Genomic DNA, 25,618 nt, shown 5'->3' with positions numbered 1-25,618 from the left:
TGGGACTGCAAACATCCTTGAGTTAAAATGAGTTCAACAAGATCACGGGGACACAGCTGGAGACTCGTGAAAGGTGAATTTCATATAAACTTTAGGAAGTTTTCCCACACATAGGGAAACCATAGACACTTGGAATAAGTGACCAAGTAGTGTGGTAGACAATAGGACTTTAGGGACCTTCAAAACTGGACTTGATGTTATTTTAGAAGAATTAAATGAATAGGATGAGCCATCTTTATTGGGCTCTAATCTAGACTGTATTTATGTTCTGGGACCGAAGAAGTCACTTGAATGAGTGACCACACGTTTCATTCAACAAACACCAGTCCAGTTAAACTGAACAAAGAAGGTCTGCAGTAGTGCCACCCTGGAAAACAGAGAGGTGGACAGAAACATTAACTTGAATTTAATTTTCAGCCTAAAGATCCATTCATCCATCATCAAACTTGACTAATCCAGTTTAGGGCTGTGAGGGGACCGGTGCTCATCTAGTAACATAGGTAAACATTAATCATTAAGTTCATCATAACCATCATTGTCATTTTAAATCCTGAATAATCCATTTTAGGGTCTCAAGGGACTGAAGCCAATCCTGATAGCACAGGGTGCAAGGCTGGAACCAGTGCTGGGCAGCATGACTGTCCTACAGGGAGCCTAACTATCGAGTTGGATTGGTTTATTTATTTTTAAACGTTTATATAAAACCCTCCGCCCGTACAGTAGATGGTAGTGTTTACTGATTGAGAGGAACTTTTCTAGCATGTCGCTTGTTGATGACTCGTTTTGTTTCTCTTTGTTTAATTCCTATGGCGGGCTGCTCCGGCTTCCTTACGGGACTTATGTTCACTTCTGAGACAAAATCGAGAAGACGAAGATGATGAAGAAAGAGAGAAAGTGCGTTGAGCGAGAGAAGGAATGACGGTAAGCATCGGGCAGGGGAGGAATTACCAACGGGGAGAGGAGATGAAAGGATGGGAAGTGGCGCAGGAATGTCGCAGGGACAGGTAAACGACGACAGCGTGTGGGCGGTGAATCCCAAGAAAGAATGACAGTTAAACGAGAGAGATTCGCGGCAGTCCGGTCGTAATCGGCAACCACTTCATCTCTCCCGTTTACATTCACCAGTCTGCGGTATACGCCGCCCGTTTGTCCCCTTCGTGATCGGCATTTAGCCCGAGTTAAGTGGGCGACAGGATTCACAAAAATCCAAGACCCCAGTTTGGACTTGTTTTAATAATTATTTCCCAGGTAGCGTTTACAATCTGAATAGAGCGGCAGAGAAATCCTATGTGAACATGGAAACAGGACCGGACTATTGCAGGGGCGAATAGCGGTGATGTTAAAAAAATCATGAAACCGTCTTAAGTTATGCAATGTACGGAAGCTCTGAAAAAGAAAAAAGATACGGAGTTGCTGTATCTCGTACGTACGGAATAAAGTTAGATGAAGAAATCACAAAAGTGCACTTCAGGGTTGGACTTTGTCAAGACTACGGCGCTTCAGTTTGACGTCACTTCCTTCTCTTGTAGCGCGGTGATATAAAAAGCTGACCGGTGGGATTTATGTATAAAAGGAGTGTAGGATGGTTTAGGTGTTTGCTTTATCTTATCAGTCTGCACACTTGTAAAGTATGAGGGGCCAAACAGGCCAAAAATCATATATTTTTGTACGTAAAGTATTGGTTTACGCATGAACATTATTGGTTTATGGATGATTACTATCGGTTTGCGTGCATACATAATTGGTTTGCGTGCAAACAATACTGGTTTCCTTCATATGAACCATATTGATTCGTGTCCGTATATTATCGGTTTGTGCGTGAACTATATCCGTTTGTATATGCATAGCACTGGTTTGCATATGAACTATATTGAATTGAACTTTATTACTGGTTCACGTGCGTTTGCTATCGGTTTGTGAGGGAATTGCATTGGTTTGCGTGCGTATGCAATCGGTTTGCGTATCAACTATATTGGTTTGTGTTCGTATACTACTGGTTTGCTTACGTATAGCACTGGTTTTTCATATGCACTATACTGGTTTCACGTGGGTAATATATTGGTTTCGCATATGAACGCTATTGGTTTTGTGTATGCACTACATTGAGTCCTTGTCAGTCTTCTACCGGTTTTATGTGTGCGTACTATGCCAGCTTTGTGAAAGTAACATGCTGGATTTATGTGTGCACTACAGTATATCGGTTTTGCGTATGAAACATACTGGTTTGCGAACGCACACTATTGGAATGTTGTGTATGAACTATATCGGTTCAGCGTGCGAACTATATTGGTTGTTCACGTGATCTTCAGCGGATATGGGCGGGGCAAGAAATAGGAACTAAGGGGCCGGTAGTGTCATGGAGCGTGTAGAGAAGCTGACAGGAGACAGATCTGGGTTTACTTTAAACAGCGGCGTATTTTTTCCGCACGATAGGTTTGGAAAAAGACTTGGTGGTAATTATTACTATTTAATAGAATCTGCCATTGAGTGTGTAATGAACACAAAACTGAAGTTAAGTACGTATTTGGTCGTCTTTCTATTCGCTTCCAGCTACATGCTCGCTTCCAACCCACGAATGTAAATTTTCACACAGCTTTTGCCAACTAGATAGATAGATAGTTACTTATTCTAAAGGAAAAATATTCTACATTTACGACTGACGCCTTTATCCAGTATAACATTTAGTTACTACTGGTTACATTTCTGATGCTCAGCGATCCCGCACCGTGCCGCCTAGACAGGTGAAGTGACATGCTCATGGTCACACAGTGTCACTATCAGGACTTGAACCGACAAATGTAGGGTTTAGAGGACAAAGCCCTAACCACAATGCCCCACTGCTTGCACATCTGCAACGTGCATATTATTTGACATGATATGATCGTGTCCATTCTTTGAAAAGCTAAATGTTCCATATTTAGGACCAGTATATGTGAGTTACATCATATTGGGCCACCTTACCTTTCACAGTTTTGTGACAAGGCATATGCGTTTTTTAAGATGCAGCTGATTTTTGCCCTGCCAGGTACGAGTGCCTGCGTATTTCCACTCCAATATCTGATAAATAGGATTTACTGTGCTATTTAATGGGCACTGTAAAGTGTTAAATCACGTTCGGCCACCTTAATTTTCACAGTTTTGTGACAAGACAGATTCCTTTGTTAAATTAAAGTTGTGTTTAACATTTTTGACCTGTGCAGAACCAAAATGTGGAATATTTATTTTTTCAAATAATTGATCAGTTTGTAATGATTCTGATTAATGTACACGCTGTAGAATATTTTGCCATGCTATTAAAATAGAATAAGAAGCTGGTGTGCAAAAGCTGTATGAATAAGTAGCTGACTGCAAGCATATACTGGATGTAGCTAGGATTGAATAAAAAGCCAGCAGAATGTGCACCTCACGTCAGCCCCGTGAATATTTCAGAATTACGGGAAAATACTGTTAAAAATAATAACCACCAAGCCCTTTCAGAAACAAACAGTGACATGCAAAAGTATTCAATCACTTTAAAAGTCATCCTAATTTTCTGTATGACAAAAGATTTTTCCACGTTTATTTATTCATTCTTTTTAATGTGAACTCTTGTGCTGTAACAATACATTTCCAAAGTCTAAATAAACCATTTTCTGTAGATATTTAACTGAAGAAGAAAAACTCCAAAGTTGGTGTTTGCATTAAGTATTCAAGCCCAACACATTCATACTTTGTCAAGAACCCTTTTGCTGCCGTAACAGCCTTCGTTCTTTTGTAAGTAGGCCCCAGTTCTGCACACTGCTCAGGAGTGATTCTGCCCCTTTCTTCTTGGCAGGATTTCTAGAGACCCTCTATGTTGGTGAGATGGCACCTCTGAACAGCAGTTTTCAAACAGTGCCACAGATTCTCAACAGGGTTAAGCTTAGTGCTTTGACTTGGCCTCTCCAAAACATTCACCTTTCTGTTTTTGAGCTATCCCAGTGTCACATTGGCCTAATGCTTAGGGTCGTTATCATGTTGAAAGATGAATCTTCTCCTGAGCTTTCATAGCAGACTGGAACAAGTTCTCTTGCAAAATTGTGCAGTATATGTGTCCATCCATTGTCCCTTCAACTCTGACAAGATTCTCAGACCCAGCACATGAAAAACATCCCCATAGCATCCCCATGAGACTGCCACCACCATATTCCACTGTAGGAATGTTGTTTCTTGAGGCCTGGGCAATGCTAGTGTTACACTTCACATACCTCTTAAGTCTGTCCAAAAACTTCTGTTTTGGTCTCATATGACCATAAAACCTTCTCCCACATTTTAACTGGGTCTTTCTCATGCTTTGTGGCAAACGCCATACGTTGTTTTATGTGGACTTTCTTAAGGAATGGCTTCTTTCATGCTACCCTCACATAGAAGCCTGTTTTATGGAGAACTCTTGAAATTGTGGACCCCTGCACCTTTACTCCAGCTAAAGATCGTCGCAGACATCTGAGAGTGACAGTTGGATTTCTAGTCGCCTCTCCCACCAGTTGATGTCTCACTCTGATGTTGAGTTTTGAGGGACAGCCTTTTCTAGTCAGAGTCTGTGTACTTTGATGAACCTTCCACTTTCTGGTGATTAATGCAACAGTGTGCAATGGGACATTCAAACTCTTTTGATATTTTTATAGTCATTCCCAGTCTTGTGCATTTCAATAACTTTGTTTCTCACATCAGTAGAATGCTCCTTTGTTTTCATTTTTGCAGTGACTGTCCACCAAAGATTACGGCCCTTACAAAGGGGGCTGTTTATATCCAGAGAGACAGAAAGGACTCACAAGTAGCACCTCATCATGTTTAATTATGACTGTTAAACGACTGTCACCTTTGTAACTAATTTGTCATTGGTGTAATGATGGAGCTTCCAAAGCACAGAGGTTTAAATACCTATGCAAACATTAACTTTGGAGTTTTTCTTCTTCAGTTAAAAGTCTACAGAAAATGGTTTATTTTGTCTTTGGAAATGTTTTGTCACAGCATAAGAAAAATACTGAATGAATAAATGTGTATAAATCTTTTGTCTTGCAGAAAATTATGACTTTCAAGAGGATTGAATAATTTGTATGCCACTTAATGTTTGTGAAAGGGCTTGGTGATGATTAGCGTTTAACATTTGAATTGATCACGGGACTTAAGTTAGGTACACATTCAGGTGGCTTTTTATTCACTCCTAGCTACACATATGCTTGTAGTCAGCAACTTATTCACAAACCAGCTTCTCCTTCAATGTTAAGTGCATGGCAAAATATTATACAGCGTGTACATTAATCTGCAAACTGATACATTATTTGAAAGAATAAATATCCCAGATTTAGGACTTGAACGGGTTGAAAATGTTACACTCAATTTTAACAAAAGAATCTGTCCTGGACAAGATTATATTATGTCCAATAATATACACATTGCAGATGTGCAAGCATTGGGGCATTGTGGTAAGGGCTTTGTCCTCTAAATCCTACATTTCTCGTTTAAAGTCCTGATAGTGACACTGTGTGACCATGTGCATGTCACTTCACCTGAATAGGCGGCACGGTGCGGGATCGCTGGGCATAAGAAATGTAACCAGAAGTAACTAAATGTTATACTGGATAAAGGCGTCAGTCGTAAATGTAGAATATTTTGCCTTTAGAAAAAGTAACTAGCTTGCAAAAGCTGTGTGAAAAAGTACAGTTACGGGTTGCAAGCGAGCATGTAGCTGGAAGCGAATAAAAAGACGACCAAATACGTACTTAACTTCAGCTTTGTGTTCATTACACACTCAATGGCAGATTCTATTAAATAGTAATAATTACCACCAAGTCCAAAAAATACTGCACTGTTTAAAGTAAACCCAGATCTGTCTCCTAGAGCCACTCGTCTCTACACTCCATAACTCTACCGGCCCCTGAGTTCCTGTTTCTTGCCCCGCCCATTTCCACTGAAGATCACGTGAACAACCGATATAGTTTGCATGCAGAACCGATATAGTTCATACACAGAGTTGCAATAGTGTGCGCACGCATAACCAGTATGTTTCGTACGAGAAACCGACATGGAACACACATACAACCAATAGAGTTCAAGCGCAAAACCGATGTGTTACCCACATGAAACCAGTATAAGACGTGCATGAAACCAATATAGTGCATACACAAATCCATCGTTAGACCGGCACAGAACGCAAGCCAATATAGTTCATATGCAAACCGATAACATACAACCGAAAACCAATGCAGTTCACTCACAAACCAATAACAAACGTACTGGAACCACTAATATACACACGCGAATCAATATAGTTCATATGCAAACCAGTGCTATACATATACAAATGGATATAGTTCACGCACAAACCGATAATATACGGACACGAACCAATATAGTTCTTATGAATGAAACCAGTATTGTACGCACGCAAACCAATTAAGTATGCACGCAAACCGATAGTAAATATTCATAAACCAATAGTGTTCATACGTAAACCAATAGATTACACACAGAAATATGTGATTTGGGAAACAATTTGGTGCGTATGCAACTATCTCGTGCCCACCACGAGGTCGCAGCAGCTATTATTGCGTGTGTGCCGCATACATTCAGATGAGCACCAGATACCATCTCGTGCTACTGTACACCGTCTTCTAGAAACAGTACATACCGCTAAACAGATCGAGGTTTTACTCACACAGTTACATTCTACAGAAATGGAATTTGGCAAGTTTATAAAAGCAGGCTATACATTCAAGTAAAGATCGTTGGATCCGTGAAGCAGCAGCGCTAAGCACTGCACTAATGTGTAATAAAAGCAAATGGCATTAGTTAGCTAACTACGCACTTACTATCTCACAGACAGATTCTATTCAAAGAAGTTACGAAAGGAATTCATATTTCACATATTGATTGCATGTGAAGTTTACGGAAGCGTATTAATGCCACGGAGAAGAAAAAAAAAAATACGGACACAGTGAAGAAAAAAGTATATGTCAAAAATGAAGTCGACATGTTGACTTTTATAAAAACCGGTCATAAGTTAAAATAGCACATTAAATGCTTTGTGTTAAGTGGTCCCCAACCCAGTTGTTAATCGCTATGCGCTTCTTAAACAGACTTCCTCTACATCAGCGTTTCTTAACCTTTAAGTATTTGCGACCCGAGTTTTCATAACAGTTTCAATCGCGCTCCCCTAACGTTTTTTTTGAAACCCTAATAAAATTTATTCCTATATTTTTTTCTGCCGATACACCGCTACAAGTTTAAAATTTCCCAACGAATAGCGAAATTACGCCACTTATTTTTTGTTACTTGTGTAAATGTTGGTGATCTGGTTGTCGATGACACGAACACAGAATTCAATGGATGTTCTTCTGAGCGGGCTTTCTTTATTGCATGCGTGCTGTCTCTATCTGAGGTACCAAACCCCCCAGTTCTTATCCTTCCTTTTTCTTTCTCCACATAACTAATCACCACCCAATTAACGTCTTTGTGATGTGAAAACTAGTTATAAACTTAGACCACTGAGTGTTCAGAACTTTTAAAAAAAAAAAATCTTTGTTATACATGTTTAATTATGCCATTCATTTGGGGTTGTGCCCATCCCGGCAAGCATCATGCGTGAGGCAGGAAAAAATACTGAGCGGGGCGCCAGCACATCGCAGGGTGAATACGAGCAACACATACACTAGCAGGGCCAATATAGCAGAACAAGACCCGCAAACTGAACCACGCAGAGTAAACCCACTAGAGAAACATGCAAACTCAAGGCAGGGAACACCCAGGCCCCCCTTGCTGCGAGGTAGCAGTGCACCCCCCACGTGTTTAATACATGATTTAATGCATTTCATCATGAAAATAATATCAAGTATTTATCTTAGCATTCTAAAGGTTCAGGGAGCAGGAATATCATGACATTAATGTATTCTGTGTGGTGATTGCTGCTTGCCTCTCCTCTTAGTGCGGAGGAAATCAGTTTAAGAAGCACGTAACAACTGGCTCAGGGAACACTTAACACAAAGCATTTAATGTACTACATTAACATATGACGGGGTTTGAGAAAGTCTAGTAAATTAAAATATTTTTACCTGCATTTTTTATCACTCTTTAATTTAATATTGTTTCTTTATCAGTATGCTGCTGCTGGAGTATGTGAATTTCCCCTTGGGATTAATAAAGTATCTATCTATCTATCTATCTATCTATCTATCTATCTATCTATCTATCTATCTATCTATCTATCTATCTATCTATCTATCTATCTATCTATCTATCTATCTATCTATCTATCTATCTATCTATCTATCTATCCGTTTTAAGATGAAGTTTAATTTACGATGTTCTACTTTAATAACAAACTACGAGAATAAAGTCAGCATGTCGAATTTAATCTCGACATAAATGACGAGTATAAAGTTGAAATGTCGAATTTATTCTCGGCAAATACTTTTTTTCTTTTGTGTTTCCATTGGATCTTTGTTTCTTCTCCGTAGATGTTTGCCCAGTCCAATGTGGGTACACTTATTTAATTCTCTGGTAAACGTAGCACACTCGCTTATACAGTACACCGATGAACCGTGGGATTTAACATGCATCCAAAGAGTTAAATCCAAATCGTCCCACTGTCATTCTCACCGTTTTTAGACAAGAAATGTGCCATTGTTAAAAAGCCCATTTTGAATACCGTCCGTTGCACTGTGCTAAACAAATTGCGATATTTAAAGGGCACAGGAGAGAGCTAAATCGTGTTGTGGCCGTTTTTAGTATCATGTTTTTGACAAGATGGATTTCTGAGTAGGTGATACTTGCTTAATCATTTGGTATATTAATTGGCTAACTTGCCACATTTTTGTGTTTACGGTGATGGGAAAAAGAATAAACACTATCATTCAGTTTTATTACATATCAACGGCAAGGACGGTCATATTATTGTAATCTCAAAAAGTGACATATAGCACATCGACTTTGTCATCATTTGTCCCCTTTAAACCTTTACAATACCTAATAGATATGTAGTCCTGTGCTGCCCACTTTGGAGCGTGCCAAGTTAGCTAGTACTAGCGATGTTTTGAGTTCTGTTTACATGCACTATAGGAGTCTCTGTTTAAGTGAGCCGGCATTATTCAACCATTGAGTGCCCCGTAAACACCGGAGTCCGACTCGTGCTTTAGATATGGGAGTGTGCAAACCTTGGTAGAAAAATAGGACTTTCGTATCCGCCTTTGGCCATCAACATGTAACTTCCATTCGAAATGGCAATGAAAGTGAGCCGAAGTGATTTTACAATTTAGGGTGTCACTTCAATATTACAATCAGTTTATGCCGTTTTATATGAAGAGAGATGTATGCCAAATTTACCGTTATCTTTGACTATTCTTCCCGTGTTGCTCTAGGCAAAATTCAACTTCATTTAACAAACATTATACCTCTTTGTCAAAGAACTTTGAAAATTAAAGAGATCCAAATCGATTCAACTCTTCAGAGTGAATATTAAATATCACAGTCAACTGAAAGATGGCGTCTTCTTTTTTGCATCACTGATAAAACGACAAGTTAGTCAATGAATTTCTCTAGTATACCCACGTTTGGGCTAAGTGCATCACTTGCAATTTAACTTAGGGATCCATCTTTTCGTAAACGTGATAATAAAAACGGCCGCAACACGATTTAGCTCTCTGCTGTGCCCTTTAAATATCGCAGTTTGTTTTGCACAGTGCAACGGATGACCCAGTGTGCCAGGTTTGCCAGTGGATTTAACTACGATATTCAAATTTGGCTTTTTAGCAAGGGCACATTTCTTGTCTAAATGCGGTGGGAATTAAAGTGGCCCGATTTGGATTTAATTCTTTAGATGCATGTTGAATCCCACAGTTTGTCGGTGTAGATAAGTGAGTGTGCCAAGTTTACCAGAAAATTAAATGAGTGAACCTGCATTGAACTAGTCAAACTTCACATACACTCAATACGTGAAATATGAATTCCTTTCGTAACTTGTACAAATAAAAGCTGTCTTTGAGCTAGTACATATAGATGCAAGTAGTTAGCTAATTAATGTAATTTCCTTTTATTAAACATGTAGTGCAGTGCTTCGCGGACCCAACGATCTTTGTTTGAATGTATGGCCTGCTTTTATAAACTTGCCAATATCCATTTCTGTGGAATGTAACTGTGTGAGTAGAACCTCAAACTGTTTAGTGATATGTACTGTTTCCAGAAAAGGATGGACAGTATCACACGATGGTATCTGGTGCGACCTTAAAGCACCCGGGGCGCAGGCTATAGTAAGTGGTGGGCACCAGATAGTAACTTGTACGTGTAACCGGACTCTCCATCGCACGCGCCATACTGTTGCGTCCTGGCTTTTGGATTCGGTTGCATTGTGACATATATGCAACGTGCTGTACAAACTGCCATGAAGGAGTAATGCAGACATTCTTTAGTTCTTGATGTTTTATCTTTTTTTTTTTATTATTAATAGTCTGAAATATTAAAACAGAGAACATAAAAAGTGACTATTCAAGCTCTGTGGTTCCTCCTATTAACAAAAGAAAACCACGTGGAAAGACTGTTGAACGCTCACATTAACACATAACCAAAATGAATAGAAAAGCATTTAAAACATTTCAAAACAACAACTGTATACAACAAAAATCACATTACAATTACTGTCACATACAAAAAAAATGAACTCAAGCAATTTAAAATAATTTAATTAATTTTACCATACCGAGAATAACAGCGTGCTTACCTCCTCTCACAGTAACACAGCGAATACTGGGAGAGGCTCACACTGAGGACGTAACATAACACAATAAATATAACGGGACCACAACAGGAAAACATACAACACAATGAATGTTATCAGGATTTGGTGAGGCTCCAAACAACTACACTTTTTATTTTATACACCTGTTATATACACACCAAATTTGTTTTCCAGGAAAAAAACAAAAAAAAGAAAAACACCATATCCGTTTACGGGGGTCCGTACGAGTGTGCAGACGGATAACTGTAAACATAAAGCACGTACCTAAACCCTTTGAGTCAGATATCCCTCCCACAAGCCTAATCTTAACCATCGTGTAACGGGGCATGCGATGGGCATTTCGTAACTGACATTGTGGGCATTACCTGGCATACAGTACATCATCGGTATTGCAGGCTGCAGTTAAACACACTTCTTTAATAAATAAAAGCCCACCCATTTGCTTTTTATAAAAGATATGGAAGTGATGTGAAACTGAAGCAGCGTAGCCTTGGTAAAAGCGTTATTAGGTAGCCCCAAAACATACTTTTGTAATTTTTTTAATCTAATTTTATCTTTTTTTTTATTTTTATTGATTTTATTGTAATCACACAATATTCCATACAAATAGATCAATTTTTAGAAAAATAGGATTGAAAACAAATCAATCCTCACCCCTGAGAAAGAGAGCATGACCAGCAGAGTAAAACTTAAAGCTAGCAAAAATAAGTAAATGGATGATTTAATAAGTAAATAAAGATAAATGTAGAACAAAAAGAAATGGGGAGAGAATCTGCTTCCTCAGTGCTTTAAAAGCTTATTCTAAAATGTTACTGATCAGATCCTGCCAGGTTTTGAAAAAGTTCTGCACACAACTGAGAGAATTTGATTTTTTCCAGTTTCAAATAGTATAAAACATCAGTTACCGACTGACTTAGAAGAGGAGAGTTAGGATTCTTCCAACTGAGCGAGATAAGTCTGTGTGCCAATAGTGTAGTAAAGGCGATCACAGTTTGTTAGTCCTTCTCCGCTTTAAGTCCATCTGGAAGAACACCAAATACAGCTATTAGTGGGTTAGGAGGGATTGTGATCCCAAGGCTGTCTGAAGGGCACTTAAAGATTTTGGTCCAGAATGATGTTAATTTGGTGCAGACCCAGAACATGTGACCCAGTGAGGCTGGAGCTTGATTGCAGCATTCACAATTTGGATCTCGCCCTGGGAACATTTTGGACACTTTCAAGCGAGACAGATGTGCTCGATATATAATTTTAAGTTGAATAATTGTATGCTTTGCACATATGGAGCTCGAGTGGATTCTCTGCATTGCTACCTTCCACTCCTTTTCTGAGATGTTGAGTGAGATCCTTATCCCACTGTCCTCTGGGATCTGTGAAAGGGAGGGACTGTAAAATGGTTTTATATATTACAGAAATGCTTTCTGAGTCCTCGAAACTGAGCAATATTATTTCCAGCATAGAGGGAGGTGGAAAGTGAGTAAAATTGGTCAGGTTCTGTTTGACAAAGTTTCTAATTTGAAGGTAGTGAAAGAAATGTGTTGCTGGAAAGCTAAATTTGGAGTGTAATTGTTCATAGGATGCAAAGACGTTGTCTATGTACAGATCTCTAAGGGATTTAATCCCAGATGTTTTCCAGACATTAAAAACTGTGCATGTTTGAGAGGGTGGGAAAAGGTGGTTCTCGTGCAGAAGTGCAACGGATAAAAGATTCTCTATCTTAAAATGCTTCCTACATTGGTTCCATATTCTGAGTGAGTGAAACACAATCTAATTTTATCTCATACATACAGGTGCTGGTCATAAAATTAGAATATCATGACAAAGTTGATTTATTTCAGTAATTCCATTCAAAAAGTGAAACTTGTATATTAGATTCATTCATTACACACAGACTGATGTATTTCAAATGTTTATTTCTTTTAATGTTGATGATTATAACTGACAACTAATGAAAGTCCCAAATTCAGTATCTCAAAAAATTAGAATATCAGTTAAGACCAATGCAAAAAAAGGATTTTTAGAAATGTTGGCCAACTGAAAGGTATGAACATGAAAAGTATGAGCGTGTACAGCACTCAATATTTAGTTGGGGCTCCTTTGGCCTGGATTACTGCAGCAATGCGGCGTGGCATGGAGTCGATCAGTCTGTGGCACTGCTCAGGTGTTATGAGAGCCCATGTTGCTCTGATAGTGGCCTTCAGCTCTTCTGAATTGTTGGGTCTGGCGTATTGCATCTTCCTCTTTACAATACCCCATAGATTTTCTATGAGGTTAAGGTCAGGCGAGTTTGCAGGCCAATCAACAACAGGGATACCATGGTCCTTAAACCAGGTACTAATAGCTTTGGCACTGTGTGCAGGTGCCAGGTCCTGTTGGAAAATGAAATCTGCATCTCCATAAAGTTCGTCAGCAGCAGGAAGCATGAAGTGCTCTAAAACTTCCTGGTAGACGGCTGCGTTGACCTTGGACCTCAGAAAACACAATGGACCAACACCAGCAGATGACATGGCACCCCAAACCATCACTGACTATGGAAACTTTACACTGGACCTCATGCAACGTGGATTCTGTGCCTCTCCTCTCATCCTCCAGACACTGGGACCTTGATTTCCAAAGGAAATGCAAAATTTACTTTCATCAGAGAACATAACTTTGGACCACTCAGCAGCAGTCCAAAGGCGAGACGCTTCTGACGCTGTCTCTTGTTCAAGAGTGGCTTGACACAAGGAATGCGACAGCTGAAACTCATGTCTTGCATACGTCTGTGTGTGGTGGTTCTTGAAGCACTGACTCCAGCTGCAGTCCACTCTTTGTGAATCTCCCCCACATTTTTGAATGGGTTTTGTTTCCCAATCCTCTCCAGGGTGCGGTTATCTCTATTGCTTGTACACGTTTTTCTACCACATCTTGTCCTTCCCTTCGCCTCTCTATTAATGTGCTTGGACACAGAGCTCTGTGAACAGCCAGCCTCTTTAGCAATGACCTTTTGTGTCTTGCCCTCCTTGTGCAAGGTGTCAATGGTCGTCTTTTGGACAACTGTCAAGTCAGCAGTCTTCCCCATGATTGTGTAGCCTACAGAACTCGACTGAGAGACCATTTAAAGGCTTTGGCAGGTGTTTGGAGTTAATTAGCTGATTAGAGTGTGGCACCAGGTGTCTTCAATATTGAACCTTTTCACAATATTCGAATTTTCCGAGATACTGAATTTGGGACTTTCATTAGTTGTCAGTTATAATCATCAACATTAAAAGAAATAAACATTTGAAATACATCAGTCTGTGTGTAATGAATGAATCTAATATACAAGTTTCACTTTTTGAATGGAATTACTGAAATAAATCAACTTTGTCATGATATTCTAATTTTATGACCAGCACCTGTACATAAAAGTATTCAGTACGTACAAGATAAGGGCTATCCCATCTTTTTTTTTTTTCTCCACAGTGCGGTTTAGAGCTTTCGTAGTTAAGTATTTTTGAGTGCTTTAAAAAAAAATCAGAGTGCCTTCATTTAAAAAAAAAAAAAAAATTGAAAGAATTATTAAACAGATATTCATGTAATTTCCAGATATTTTTTTTTTGTGTGTAAGCCCAATTTGTGTTGTTTACAAGGAAACACGTCGATTTCTTATTGTGTTGCCCATTTAGCTTGTTGACAGCTAAGGCTGCAGCCCATTTTCGAAAAAAAAAAAAAAGGTTGAGAACTCTGGTTTATTGGGTGAAATCACTAAAAACTAAACAAACAAAGTCTACATGACAAACTATGCCTTAACTATGCCTTGTCTTAGAAAAGATGAGCTGGGTGGGCAGCTGCTGCTCTCAAGAAGATTAGCCAGGAGCAGGAGGCAAAGGTTAGTGAGTCCAAAGATGATGATGATGATGATGAAGGTGGAGTCCAGGGCCCCAGCCTAGCAATCAGTATCAGAAACATTACAGCATTTCTGTAGACCTTGCGTTATGGCAAAAAGCTGCAGAGCAAATAAGGGAAGTGGCTCTTAGGAAAGGGTCTTCATTTTAGAATGAATCCAGTTTGTTCTTTGCCAATTTTCTGTGTTCTTTTTCTGCACCCTGTTTAGATTTATAGATAAGCCTGTTTTTGCACAGATAATTCAAAGGCTTTGTGTTTTGCCTTATTCTGTGATGTGTTATATTCTGGACTGTATGATTTATTTACTGTGGTAATTATCCATTTTTTCCATTTATTGCCCATCATTGTTTTTTGTGCATTTTGCTCACATTTAGTACAGCTTCAGCTTCAGTACATAGAACTACAAGGTCTGTGCCTTGGGTGCATTTTGTTTGTTTGCTTATTTCGAGTTTTGGGTATAAACAACAGATTAAATATTCCTCAATAAATATTAAAAAATCCTAAATATAATAATTGGAAAGAAAGTACACCTTTGCAGTTTTATCTCTGTTTTCTAAATTTCTGCATGTTGGAAAGAACACCAAAATGGTGAGTGACAAGTCATTTGTGTTGTGCTGTTTTCTTCAAGGCGTCTTTCTGTTGGTTTCACTGTAATTGAGGTGTGCCTAATCAAAATGTCACAGGCCAAATTCCTTTGAAACGGTGGCCTTAATTTGTGTTATCTCCAGCTTGAGATCATTCACTGTTAGATTTGGGCCAGTCTTGACATATGCTGCCAGTATGAAATGGTTCAAAAATGATTAAAAAAGCATTTTGAACCCTTTTCCTTTTTTCTGTGTTCTTGGCTTTCTCTCAGTCAGCAGGACTTTGTCTTCCTATCAAGAAGAGATTTTTCACTCTAAATCTGCTGAGATCTTCTTAGTCTTATATGGAAAGTTCACAGCATGTTAAATCTTTCATAAAAGTGAAGTTAGTAGTTTTCTGTATTTGTAACACACTAAAAGTTAACCTTAACATCTGTTCAAGTTATTCTTGGTTACTTTATGAAATAATTCTATGTCTTCTGTTTGGACAGGTAAAACTGAACCTCCTTGACCCTTCACGTGGTCATGCAGTGAAGTGTCTAATGGCCTCCAGACCAGGGTCATCCATGTGAGAAGGGGATCTTAGAATTAAAGAGCGCTTTGGTTCAGAGAAGAGTTTTACACAGAATATGGCCTCGGCCAAACATGAAGGCATGGATGAAAGATTGGCACATATTAAACAAGAGGATTGTGAGAGGGCTGCACCAGTGGAACTGTATGTAAAGTCGGAGGATTGGGAAGGAAGAATTTCCACTCTTAAAGAGGAGGAGCCCGAGGGAGAGACTGTCAAAATTAAAGTTGAGGATTCAGAAGATTTTTCAGTTGGTCTTGAAATGCAAAACCATGACGATGGGAATATTCTAAAGTGGGATATTTGTGAAGAGTCTCTTTCTGATTTACAGCCCTGGTTCACTAATGCGGGACGTCTGCCTTCTAAGCAGCATTCTACGAAGGTGAAATCAGAGTTATCTGACTCTGAAGAGAAAATCAGTGAAGGAAATAGGAAAAAAGAAGAGCAGCCATCATCTAGGAGAGTGGGAATAAGTAAGTAGTGCAGTTAAACACAGAAAAAGATGAAACTGTTAACATTTACAAGATTTTCCTGTAGTTTCCTGTGGTCATGTTTAGTAAGTAGAAATGAGAGTGAGATACATGTGTGATCAAGTCTAAATGGAGACCAGCTGCTCAAGTATATGATGGCTAACAATAGCTCACCCACAAAAAATAATTTGACAACTGAATGTAACCAAATTTAAAGTGCCCAGCATGTGATCTTCTGAATATAAAGCAGTGACTTTAACTATGGAGCTTTGTTGGCTAGTTTTAGTTGGGCTGATATATTTAACATTAGAATTACCAAAGCAAATGAAAAAACTCGTAATCCCGGCCCACCTCCCAGCCCATCTCTCCGTCGGTGTCTTTTGTGTTGTAAATGTGTCGATAAGCACACGCAGCCTATTATCTCATCCCCCACCAAAGGAGAAAGGGCACAAAGTTCTCTCAGCTCAAGTCTGTTTATCTGCTTGTGAGTTGCTTAGAGTTGTATAGGGCATATAATAGATCATTATTTGGAACACATGCATTTCATGTGTGTTCCATGTCTACAACAATCTATGTAAACACATCGTTAAAACAGAAACGTTTTTCAGGTTTTAGTAATAATTGACAAAATGTAGACATTAACTGTATAATGTGTGAAGCCTGAAGTCCAAATATCAAATAAACACTTTCACAAAAGGTACAAGTATAACAAAACAAGTGCGCTTTTATTTAAGAATAATATTGCAGAAAAAGATCCCGCGTTAGGGTGCGACATGATGAGGGTTTTACATCTGAGAAAGAATGCACGTCGCACTTTTGCCGTCGCTGTACTTTGTATATAAAAGTCAGATTGAATGTTATTTTTTTTACCTTGTTTTATTGACTTATCTTCCTACAGCGTAAAGTCACAGGTAGACTGTAGAGCTTCCTGTGTTTGATCGACATGAGCATGCTCAAAATATACTTGTGTAATGCCATGAAAAGTGTATGCTGACACTTCAGTACTCAAGTAATGATACGAGAATGCAGTCAGACTTCTTTTCTGGGCACATGCACCGTCCAGATGTAAACACTAGCATGGAGAGTCGCTCACGTACTGATGAGTCGATAGCTGCAGGTGGAAGCTGGTATCGCACTTTTGCCATCACTGTACTTTGTTTATAAAAGCCAGATCTGTACTTGTACTTTGCATATATCGAGTGCAAGGTAAATAACCTTCAATCTGGAACTGGAACACACATGAAATGCATATATTCCAAATAACGATATATTATTTACCCAAAAAAGCTCCAGGTAATTCACTCCAAGATAAACACTGAGCACTGAAATTCTTCTTTGCAAATTGAGCTGCGGCGGTGGTTAGGGGGAAAGGGATAGCAGGCTGCTTGCTGCTTATCGACACATTTACAAAACAAAAGACACTGAAGGAGAGGTGTGAAGGGATTTAAGGACTGCCAGGTTTACGAGTTGTTTCGCAGGCTTTGGTAATTCTAGTGTTAATGAAATGAAAACTATATATATTGCCAAAACTATGTACAGTTAGGTCCTTAAATATTTGGACAGAGACATTTTTCTAATTTTGGTTCTGTACATTACCACAATGAATTTTAAATGAAAAAACTCAGATGCAGTTGAAGTGCAGACTTTCAGCTTTAATTCAGTGGGGTGAACAAAACGATTGCATAAAAATGTGAGGCAACTTAAGCATTTTTTGAACACAATCCCTTCTTTCAGGGGCTCCAAAGTAATTGGACAAATTAAATAACTGGAAATAAAATGTTCTTTTCTAATACTTGGTTGTAAACCCTTTGCTGGCAATGACAGCCTGAAGTCTTGAACTCCTGGACATCACCAGATGCTGGGTTTTCTCCTTTTTAATGCTCTGCCAGGCCTTTACTGCAGCGACTTTCAGTTGCTGTTTTGTCTGTGGGCCTTTCTGTCTGAAGTTTAGTCTTCAACAAGTGAAATGCCTGCTCAATTGGGTTAAGATCAGGTGACTGACTTGGCCATTCCAGAATTTTCCACTTCTTTGCTTTAATAAACTCCTGGGTTGCTTTGGCTGTATGTTTTGGGTCATTGTCCATCTGTATCATGAAACACCGCCCAATCAATTTGACTACATTTAGCTGGATTTGAGCAGACAGTATGTCTCTGAACACCTCAGAATTCATTCGGCTGCTTCTGTCCTGTGTCACATCATCAATAAACACTAGTGTCCCAGTGCCACTGGCAGCCATGCACGCCCAAGCCATCACACTGCCTCCCTCCACCGTGTTTTACAGATGATGTGCTATGCTTTGGATAATGAGCTGTTCCACGCCTTCTCCATACTTTTTTCTTGCCATCATTCTGGTAGAGGTTGTTCTTGGTTTCATCTGTCCAAAGAATGTTTTTCCAGAACTGTGCTGCCGTTTTTAGATGTTCTTTAGCAAAGTCCAATCTAGCCTTTCTATTCTTGAGGCTTATGAGTGGCTTGCACCTTGCAGTGCACCCTCTGTATTTACTTTCATGCAGTCTTCTCTTTATGGTAGACTTGGATATCGATACGCCTACCCCCTGGAGAGTGTTGTTCACTTGGTTGGCTGTTGTGAAGGGGTTTGTCTTCACCATGGAAATGATTCTGCAATCATCCACCACTGTTGCCTTCCGTGGACGTCCATGTCTTTTTGCGTTGCTGAGTTCACCAGTGCTTGCTTTCTTTCTCAGGACGTACCAAACTGTAGATTTTGCCACTCGTAATATTGTAGCGATTTCTCAGATGGGTTTTTTCTGTTTTTGCAGCTTAAGGATGGCTTCTTTCACCTACATGGAGAGCTCCTTTGACTGCATGTTGTCTGTTCACAACAAAATCTTCCACATGCAAGCACCACACCTCAAATCAACTCCAGGCCTTTTATCTGCTTGATTGATAATGACATAACGACGGACTTCCCTAAACCTGCCCATGAAATAGCCAAAGAGTCAATTGTCCAATTACTTTTGAGCCCTTGAAATGAAGGGATTGTGTTAAAAAAATGCTTTAGTTGCCTCACATTTTTATGCAATCGTTTTGTTCACCCCACTGAATTAAAGCTGAAAGTCTGCACATCAACTGCATCTGAGTTGTTTCATTTCATATTCATTCTGGTAATGTACAGGACCAAAATTAGAAAAAAGTTGTCTCTGTCCAAATATTTATGGACTTAACTGTATGTTCTGAATAGTGCTACAGTTAAGGCACAAACAAACACAAATTTTTACCAATGCACAGTTAAATCTCCTGTTATGATTTGGCTCAAAATTGGCGGATGTCTGCTGTATTCTAATGTTGTCCTAAGTTTCAGCTTGAGTGATTAACTTTTGGGGTGTCGTGTCTACAGGCTCACATCGTCACGCACAGACAGATTTCTAAATATGTAAATCAGTCAAAATTTTGCCCATCTCGCATACCTCATTACATTGATTATTACGTTGTATACACTTACTGAATATGGGGTAAAGTTTGATGATTCAATGTGCACTTAGGAGTATGACATACATGAAATATACAATAATATTGTAAAACATTCTTAATCTAATTTAAGGGTCTTATAAAGGAGGCCTGAGCCTATTCCTGCAGCACCAGATGCCAGTCAGGCACCAGGTTTGGACAGGATACCAGTGCACCTCAGGTCTCTTCACCCACACTCACATTGGGACAATTTAGGGTCCCCAGCTCACCTAACCTGAATGTTTTTCATGATTTGAAAGAAGGACTGATGTCTCCCTTGGAAAATCCATGCAGTCCTATAAAGAACATGCTAAGTCCACATGGGTACAGAGTTTGACCCTCAGGACGTTGTTCTAAACACCACACCACCCGTCCACCCTAGCGCAAAGGCATATATTTATATTAGGACTGTCAGTGTTTAAGTGTTAATGTGTGTGATTCATTTTCAGAGGTGTAATAAGCTTTTTCCTTAATAGTGTTGTTTGACACCCCCTGCAATTTAAGCCAGTGGTTTTCAGACAGGGGGGTGGTCCCCTTGAGACTGAAATTTTAAAAAAATGAGTTCTAAATTTTAAAGATTGTCCTTTGAAATGCCTAGTTTTTAACTATACATACAGGTAACTGAAAATATTTAGTGATGTGCTGATCTAAATATGCCAATGTTCACTACAAAAGACTCAATATGTGAGGTCAATTGGACAATCACAAAAAAGAATTTTTCACCATCTGCTTTTCTAAGCTTTACGGCAATTTAGTTGTAGTTCTTATTTATACAAGGTATTAGGTAGTTAAGGTTGCACAGGTCTTTTCTTGCAGCAAACATTTTGTAGCAGAAGGCAGCAAGGAAGAGCACTAGAGAGAGAAGACTGGAATATTAGCCATTACATTAAAGAAAATGGAGTAATAAACTGAGAAAATGGAATCAGAGGAGTTGTCCTATGCAATTAGACACTTTTTTTTTTTTGTTCTTTATTTCGCCTTATACAATTTCTTGTATTAGGAATTTGTTAGTTTTCACATACCCCTTGGGGTCAGAGCTCAGGGTCAGCCATTGTACAGCGCCCCCTGCAGCAATTACAGGTTAAGGGTCTTGCTCAAGTTAGGAAAGTCCGACTACCATGTGGCATTTGCGCTTTGACAACAAAGACACCCATGCAGAACATATGAAAAACGACAGATTTGTTGCGGTTTTCGGACATCTGGCAACGTTTTGTTGAGAACTGTGTTCTGAGTTACAACCCAAAGATTCTCAAAACATATTCGCAAACTGATCTTTGCACGATACCTTGGCAAGCTCTGTAGGCCCTGCTGTTTCATTGAAGCACGTGTGTGGCAGATTCACTGGCCGGATGATGGCCAACCTCTTTCTGCATCCAAACAGTGCCATTTCTTACCTTTACGCCTGGCGCAGCTGTGTTCTTCTTATGTGTGAGTGGACGTTTCTTGCAGGGAGTGCTTCTGTTCTCTTTTCAAGATGTAGAACCCTCATCCTCATCTGACTCCACCTCTGTTATAGCACGTCTTTATTTGAAAACTATCAGTGTCAGATCAGGGGGTGCGTGGACATGACTAAGAGAATAAAACTGAATAAATTTTCTTGCCACAAATCTTTCAAAGAATTGCAAATGAGTTTGACAAAGACTGCTCTGGAAGCGCAGTTCCTTGTTTACAATTTTTAATAAAGAAAGGACGTATTTTCTTCATTTTTTCGAGCGGTATGTCTGACTAACATGGCCACAAAGTCCTCCACAAACTGGCATCTTGCATCTGATGATTTTGTTGTTGCCTCTATTGTTACGTGAAAGGGCACACTTTTTGGTCTTAACTTCTCCTTGTTCTTGAGATGGGTTTTAGATTCGACATGGTCATTGCAAGTATCTTTTCGTATCCAGTCTATGGTATGCTGGCCAGGTTCGTAAAAGTCGCCGGGATATTGTTGCGCCCTCAATTTTGCGGTTAATATTTTGTTTTTTAGTTTGTTCGATGTAGTTAGGGTATCTGATACAGCTTGCTTTGACACTTCTGTCAAATGCAGCTAACTAATTCACGTGCCTTTAACAAAAAAGCATACAGGAAACACGCGCATTAACTGAGAGGCACTACTGAATTTCTACAAAGAATTGCATTTGCCTGAAAAACAACAAACTAGAAAATTGTATCTGAATGATAGAACTACAGATTATTCAGTTGTTTCATTTATTGAGAAGTTTTGTAACAGTCACCCCTTCAGTCTCTAAATTCTGTACATTTCTACTTTTAAATCTAAAATCCGTTTTTATGCTTTAATTCCGTGATTTCGTCCGTGTTTTCCGTATCATGGAAATCATACAGCCCTAAAGACATTCCTATCAAGAATGTCTCGATACATTTCTCCATTTATTCTTCCTTCAATTATATGAAATTGGTACACTGTTGGTGTGGTGTTTTTGAGGTGATGTCCAGTGCCATTTCTCCTCCAAACATGGTGTGTGCAATGACATCCAAAGACTTCCATTTGGGTCTCATCTGACCAAACTCTTTTCTCCCAGTATTTCATTGGCTTGTCCAAATGTTGTGCAGCAAACTTTAAACAAACTTCAACATACTTTTTCTTCAGCAGTGGAGTCTTGTGTGGTGAGCGTCCATAAAGGCCATGGCGATTGAGTGTATTCCTTATTGTTTTCTTTGAAACAGCTGGACCTGCTAATTCCAGGTCTTTCTGAAGTTCTCCATGAGTGGTCCTTGGCTCTTCTGATTATTCTTTTGACTCCTCTGTAAGAAATCTTACAAGGAGCACCTGGTTGTGGCTGCTTTATGTTGAAATGATGTTCTTTCCACCTCCGGATTATGGCCCCAATGGTGCTTACTGGAACATTCAGAAGTTTAGAAATATGTCCATCACCAATGCCATTAGTATGTTTTGCAACAATAAGGTTGCAAAGGACTTGAGAGAGGTCTTTGCTTTCACCCATCATGAGATGCTTCTTGTGTGACACCTTGGGAATGAGAAATCTTTTTATAGGCCACCAAACCAGCTGATATTCATTTGCTCTGATAAGGGGTCAGGGTTGCTTTCTCAATAGTGACAGATTTCAGCTGGTTTCTTGGCTTTCCATGGCTTTTTGCACCTCTTTTTGTTCATGTGTTCAAAACTTATTCCCTGTATCATTCCACTTTATTACACATAACGAAAAACGTAAAAGTTTTCCCTGCTGTATTTACTTTTATATTTGTCTTCCCAGAATTCTTTAATCTAGTCACATGTATTTCAAGCTGTTATCCTGTCTTCTGAAAAACATCCTATGGGTCATTGGTCATGTGTACCCACCTGCTCTTCCACATCCTTCTCTGCCCCCTGAACTGTGACTTTTTAGGTAACTCTGCCTGCTTTTTCCTGTTACAGAACACACACTCATAAAACAATGCTAAGTTTTCTTTAAAATTCTCAAACGTAAAACACGCAAATTAAATATTATGAGTTGTCTTTAGCTAACTGTACATTATTTTTCCTCATTTAGCAATCTCTATGTACAATTTATTTTTAAAACAATAACTGAATTGTTTGTGTTGTTTCAGATTTCCAGGAGGATGGCAGCTTCTATGCGTCCTCATTTGCTGAGACTTCTCTTCGGTGCAGACAGCAACACAGACAGGACAAGGAGAAGATCAAGAAATCAACAAGAGGATCAAAGAATCTGACAGTGGCCAGTTTGGAGTGCAATTCTTCTCCTACTGTCAGACATGCAAAGACAGAAGCCATCAACACTGACCAACAAAAAGTGCATAGTACCGATCAAGGGGCTCAGTATGTGTACAGAGAATGCAGAAAAAGGTTAAAAAATACTCCTGACTGCAAAGAGCATAAGTCAGTTCATATGAGACAGACGTCATTTGCCTGTGGGAGAATGTTCTCAGATAAGCAAAATCTTCACAACCACAAAATAATACACAAAGAAAAGAAACCCCATTGCTGTTCAGAATGTGGCAAACGATTTTCGCAAGTAAGCCATCTGTATAGGCACACAAGAATCCACACTGGCGAAAAACCTTACTGTTGTTCTGAATGTGGCAAACGATATGCCGACAGTAGTGCTCTTCAGAGTCATACAAGACTTCATACTGGAGAGAAGCCATATTGCTGTTCTGAATGTAACAAAAAATTCTCCCGTAACAGCAGTCTTCACAGACATAAAAAACTTCACACAGCAGAAAAACCTCATTGTTGTTCTGAATGTGGGAAGAGATTCATAAAAATATTCAAACTTCAACAACACATGAGAATTCATACTAGAGAGAAACTGTGTTGCCCTGAATGTGGTAAACATTTTTCAGGCAGGAGTGGTCTCTATAGTCATAAAAGAATTCACACTGGTGAGAAACCATATTGCTGTTCAGAATGTGACAAGCGATTCTCAGACAGTGGCAGTCGTAACAAGCACATGAGTACCCACACTGGAGAGAAACCCTATTGCTGTCCAGAATGTGACAAACGATTCACACGGAAATACAGTCTTCGGAAGCATGCAAGAATACACACTGGAGAAAAACCCTATTGTTGCTCTGAATGTGGACAGCGTTTCTCTGACAGTGGCATGCTTCAAAGACATGTAAGAATTCATACTGGAGAAAAACCATATTTGTGCTCTGAATGTGGCAAAGGATTCAGTGGTAACAGCAGTCTTCTGAAACACATAAGAACTCACACCAGACAGAGGGAAAGAGACTTTGCTGCAAATTTAAGGGAATACAAGCTGTCGTAGTTAGAAATGGGATGATTACAGGTTTTTACAATTAACTGTGGTAAAATTTCCAACCGTTATCACACCATTTCATATTTTATTTATCAAGATTACTGTGTTTTTATCAAATGTTTACCAAAACTTTTGTGATTTCCCATGTGTATAATTTAACTATGACGGAAGGTAGTAACACTGTTTCAGATGTCTCTCCCATTGTGCATTCATATCACAGTCAAGATTGCAATTTTTTTTTTGTATGAGCAGTCCTAATGTATGTGTTACCTGTGTGTCTGCATCGTTTATTGCAGAGAGGGATCCACTTAGTACAGTTAGGTCCATAAATATTTGGACAGAGACAACTTTTTTGTAATTTTGGTTCTGTACATTACCACAATGAATTTTAAATGAAACAACTCAAATGCAGTTGAAGTGCAGACTTTCAGCTTTAATTCAGTGGGGTGAACAAAATGATTGCATAAAAATGTGAGGCAATTAAAGCATTTTTTTAACACAATCCCTTCATTTCAGGGGCTCAAAAGTAATTGGACAAATTAAATAACTGGAAATAAAATGTTCATTTCTAAAACTTGGTTGAAAACCCTTTGTTGGCAATGACACCCTGATGTCTTGAACTCCTGGACATCACCAGATGCTGGGTTTCCTCCTTTTGAATGCTCTGCCAGGCCTTTACTGCAGCGGCTTTCAGTTGCTGTTTGTTTGTGGGCCTTTCTGTCTGAAGTTTAGTTTTCAACAAGTGAAATGCCTGCTCAGTTGGGTTAAGATCAGGTGACTGACTTGGTAATTCAAGAATTTTCCACTTCTTTGCTTTAATAAACTCCTGCGTTGCTTTGGCTGTATGTTTTGGGTCATTGTCCATCTGTATCATGAAACACCGGCCAATCAATTTGACTGTTGTATTTAGCTGGATTTGAGCAGACAATATGTCTCTGAACACCTCAGAATTCATTCGGCTGCTTCTGTCCTGTGTCACATCATCAATAAACACTAGTGTCCCAGTGCCACTGGCAGCCATGCACGCCCAAGCCATCACACTGCCTCCCTCCACTGTGTTTTACAGATGATGTGCTATGCTTTGGATAATGAGCTGTTCCACGCCTTCTCCATACTTTTTTCTTGCCATCATTCTGGTAGAGGTTGTTCTTGGTTTCATCTGTCCAAAGAATGTTTTTCCACA

At 39.2% G+C, this 25,618-nt stretch overlaps 1 protein-coding gene across 1 annotated transcript; it reads left to right on the top strand.

Annotated features, from left to right (window-relative positions):
• On the top strand, positions 1 to 24,564 carry LOC114641143 (zinc finger protein OZF-like). The gene is made up of 3 exons (XM_028790250.2): positions 1 to 921; positions 15,687 to 16,239; positions 23,261 to 24,564. Exons 2-3 carry the CDS (start codon positions 15,825 to 15,827, stop codon positions 24,442 to 24,444), a joined length of 1,599 nt encoding a protein of 532 aa, XP_028646083.1. The 5' UTR covers positions 1 to 921; positions 15,687 to 15,824; the 3' UTR covers positions 24,445 to 24,564.
• Positions 24,565 to 25,618: the final 1,054 nt, after the last annotated feature.

The sequence above is a fragment of the Erpetoichthys calabaricus genome, chromosome 4 (assembly GCF_900747795.2).
Source record: "Erpetoichthys calabaricus chromosome 4, fErpCal1.3, whole genome shotgun sequence".
NCBI lineage: Eukaryota > Metazoa > Chordata > Cladistia > Polypteriformes > Polypteridae > Erpetoichthys > Erpetoichthys calabaricus.
The sequence above is the reverse complement of the archived record's forward strand: the minus strand, read 5'-3'. Positions and strand labels throughout refer to the sequence as shown.

Bases quoted from the DNA above. Each gene is read 5' to 3' on its own strand.
- LOC114641143 (XM_028790250.2), top strand. From the start codon at position 15,825: ATGGCCTCGGCCAAACATGAAGGCATGGATGAAAGATTGGCACATATT. The intron at 16,240-23,260 runs GTAAGTAGTGCA...GTGTTGTTTCAG, and splicing joins ATCTAGGAGAGTGGGAATAA to ATTTCCAGGAGGATGGCAGC.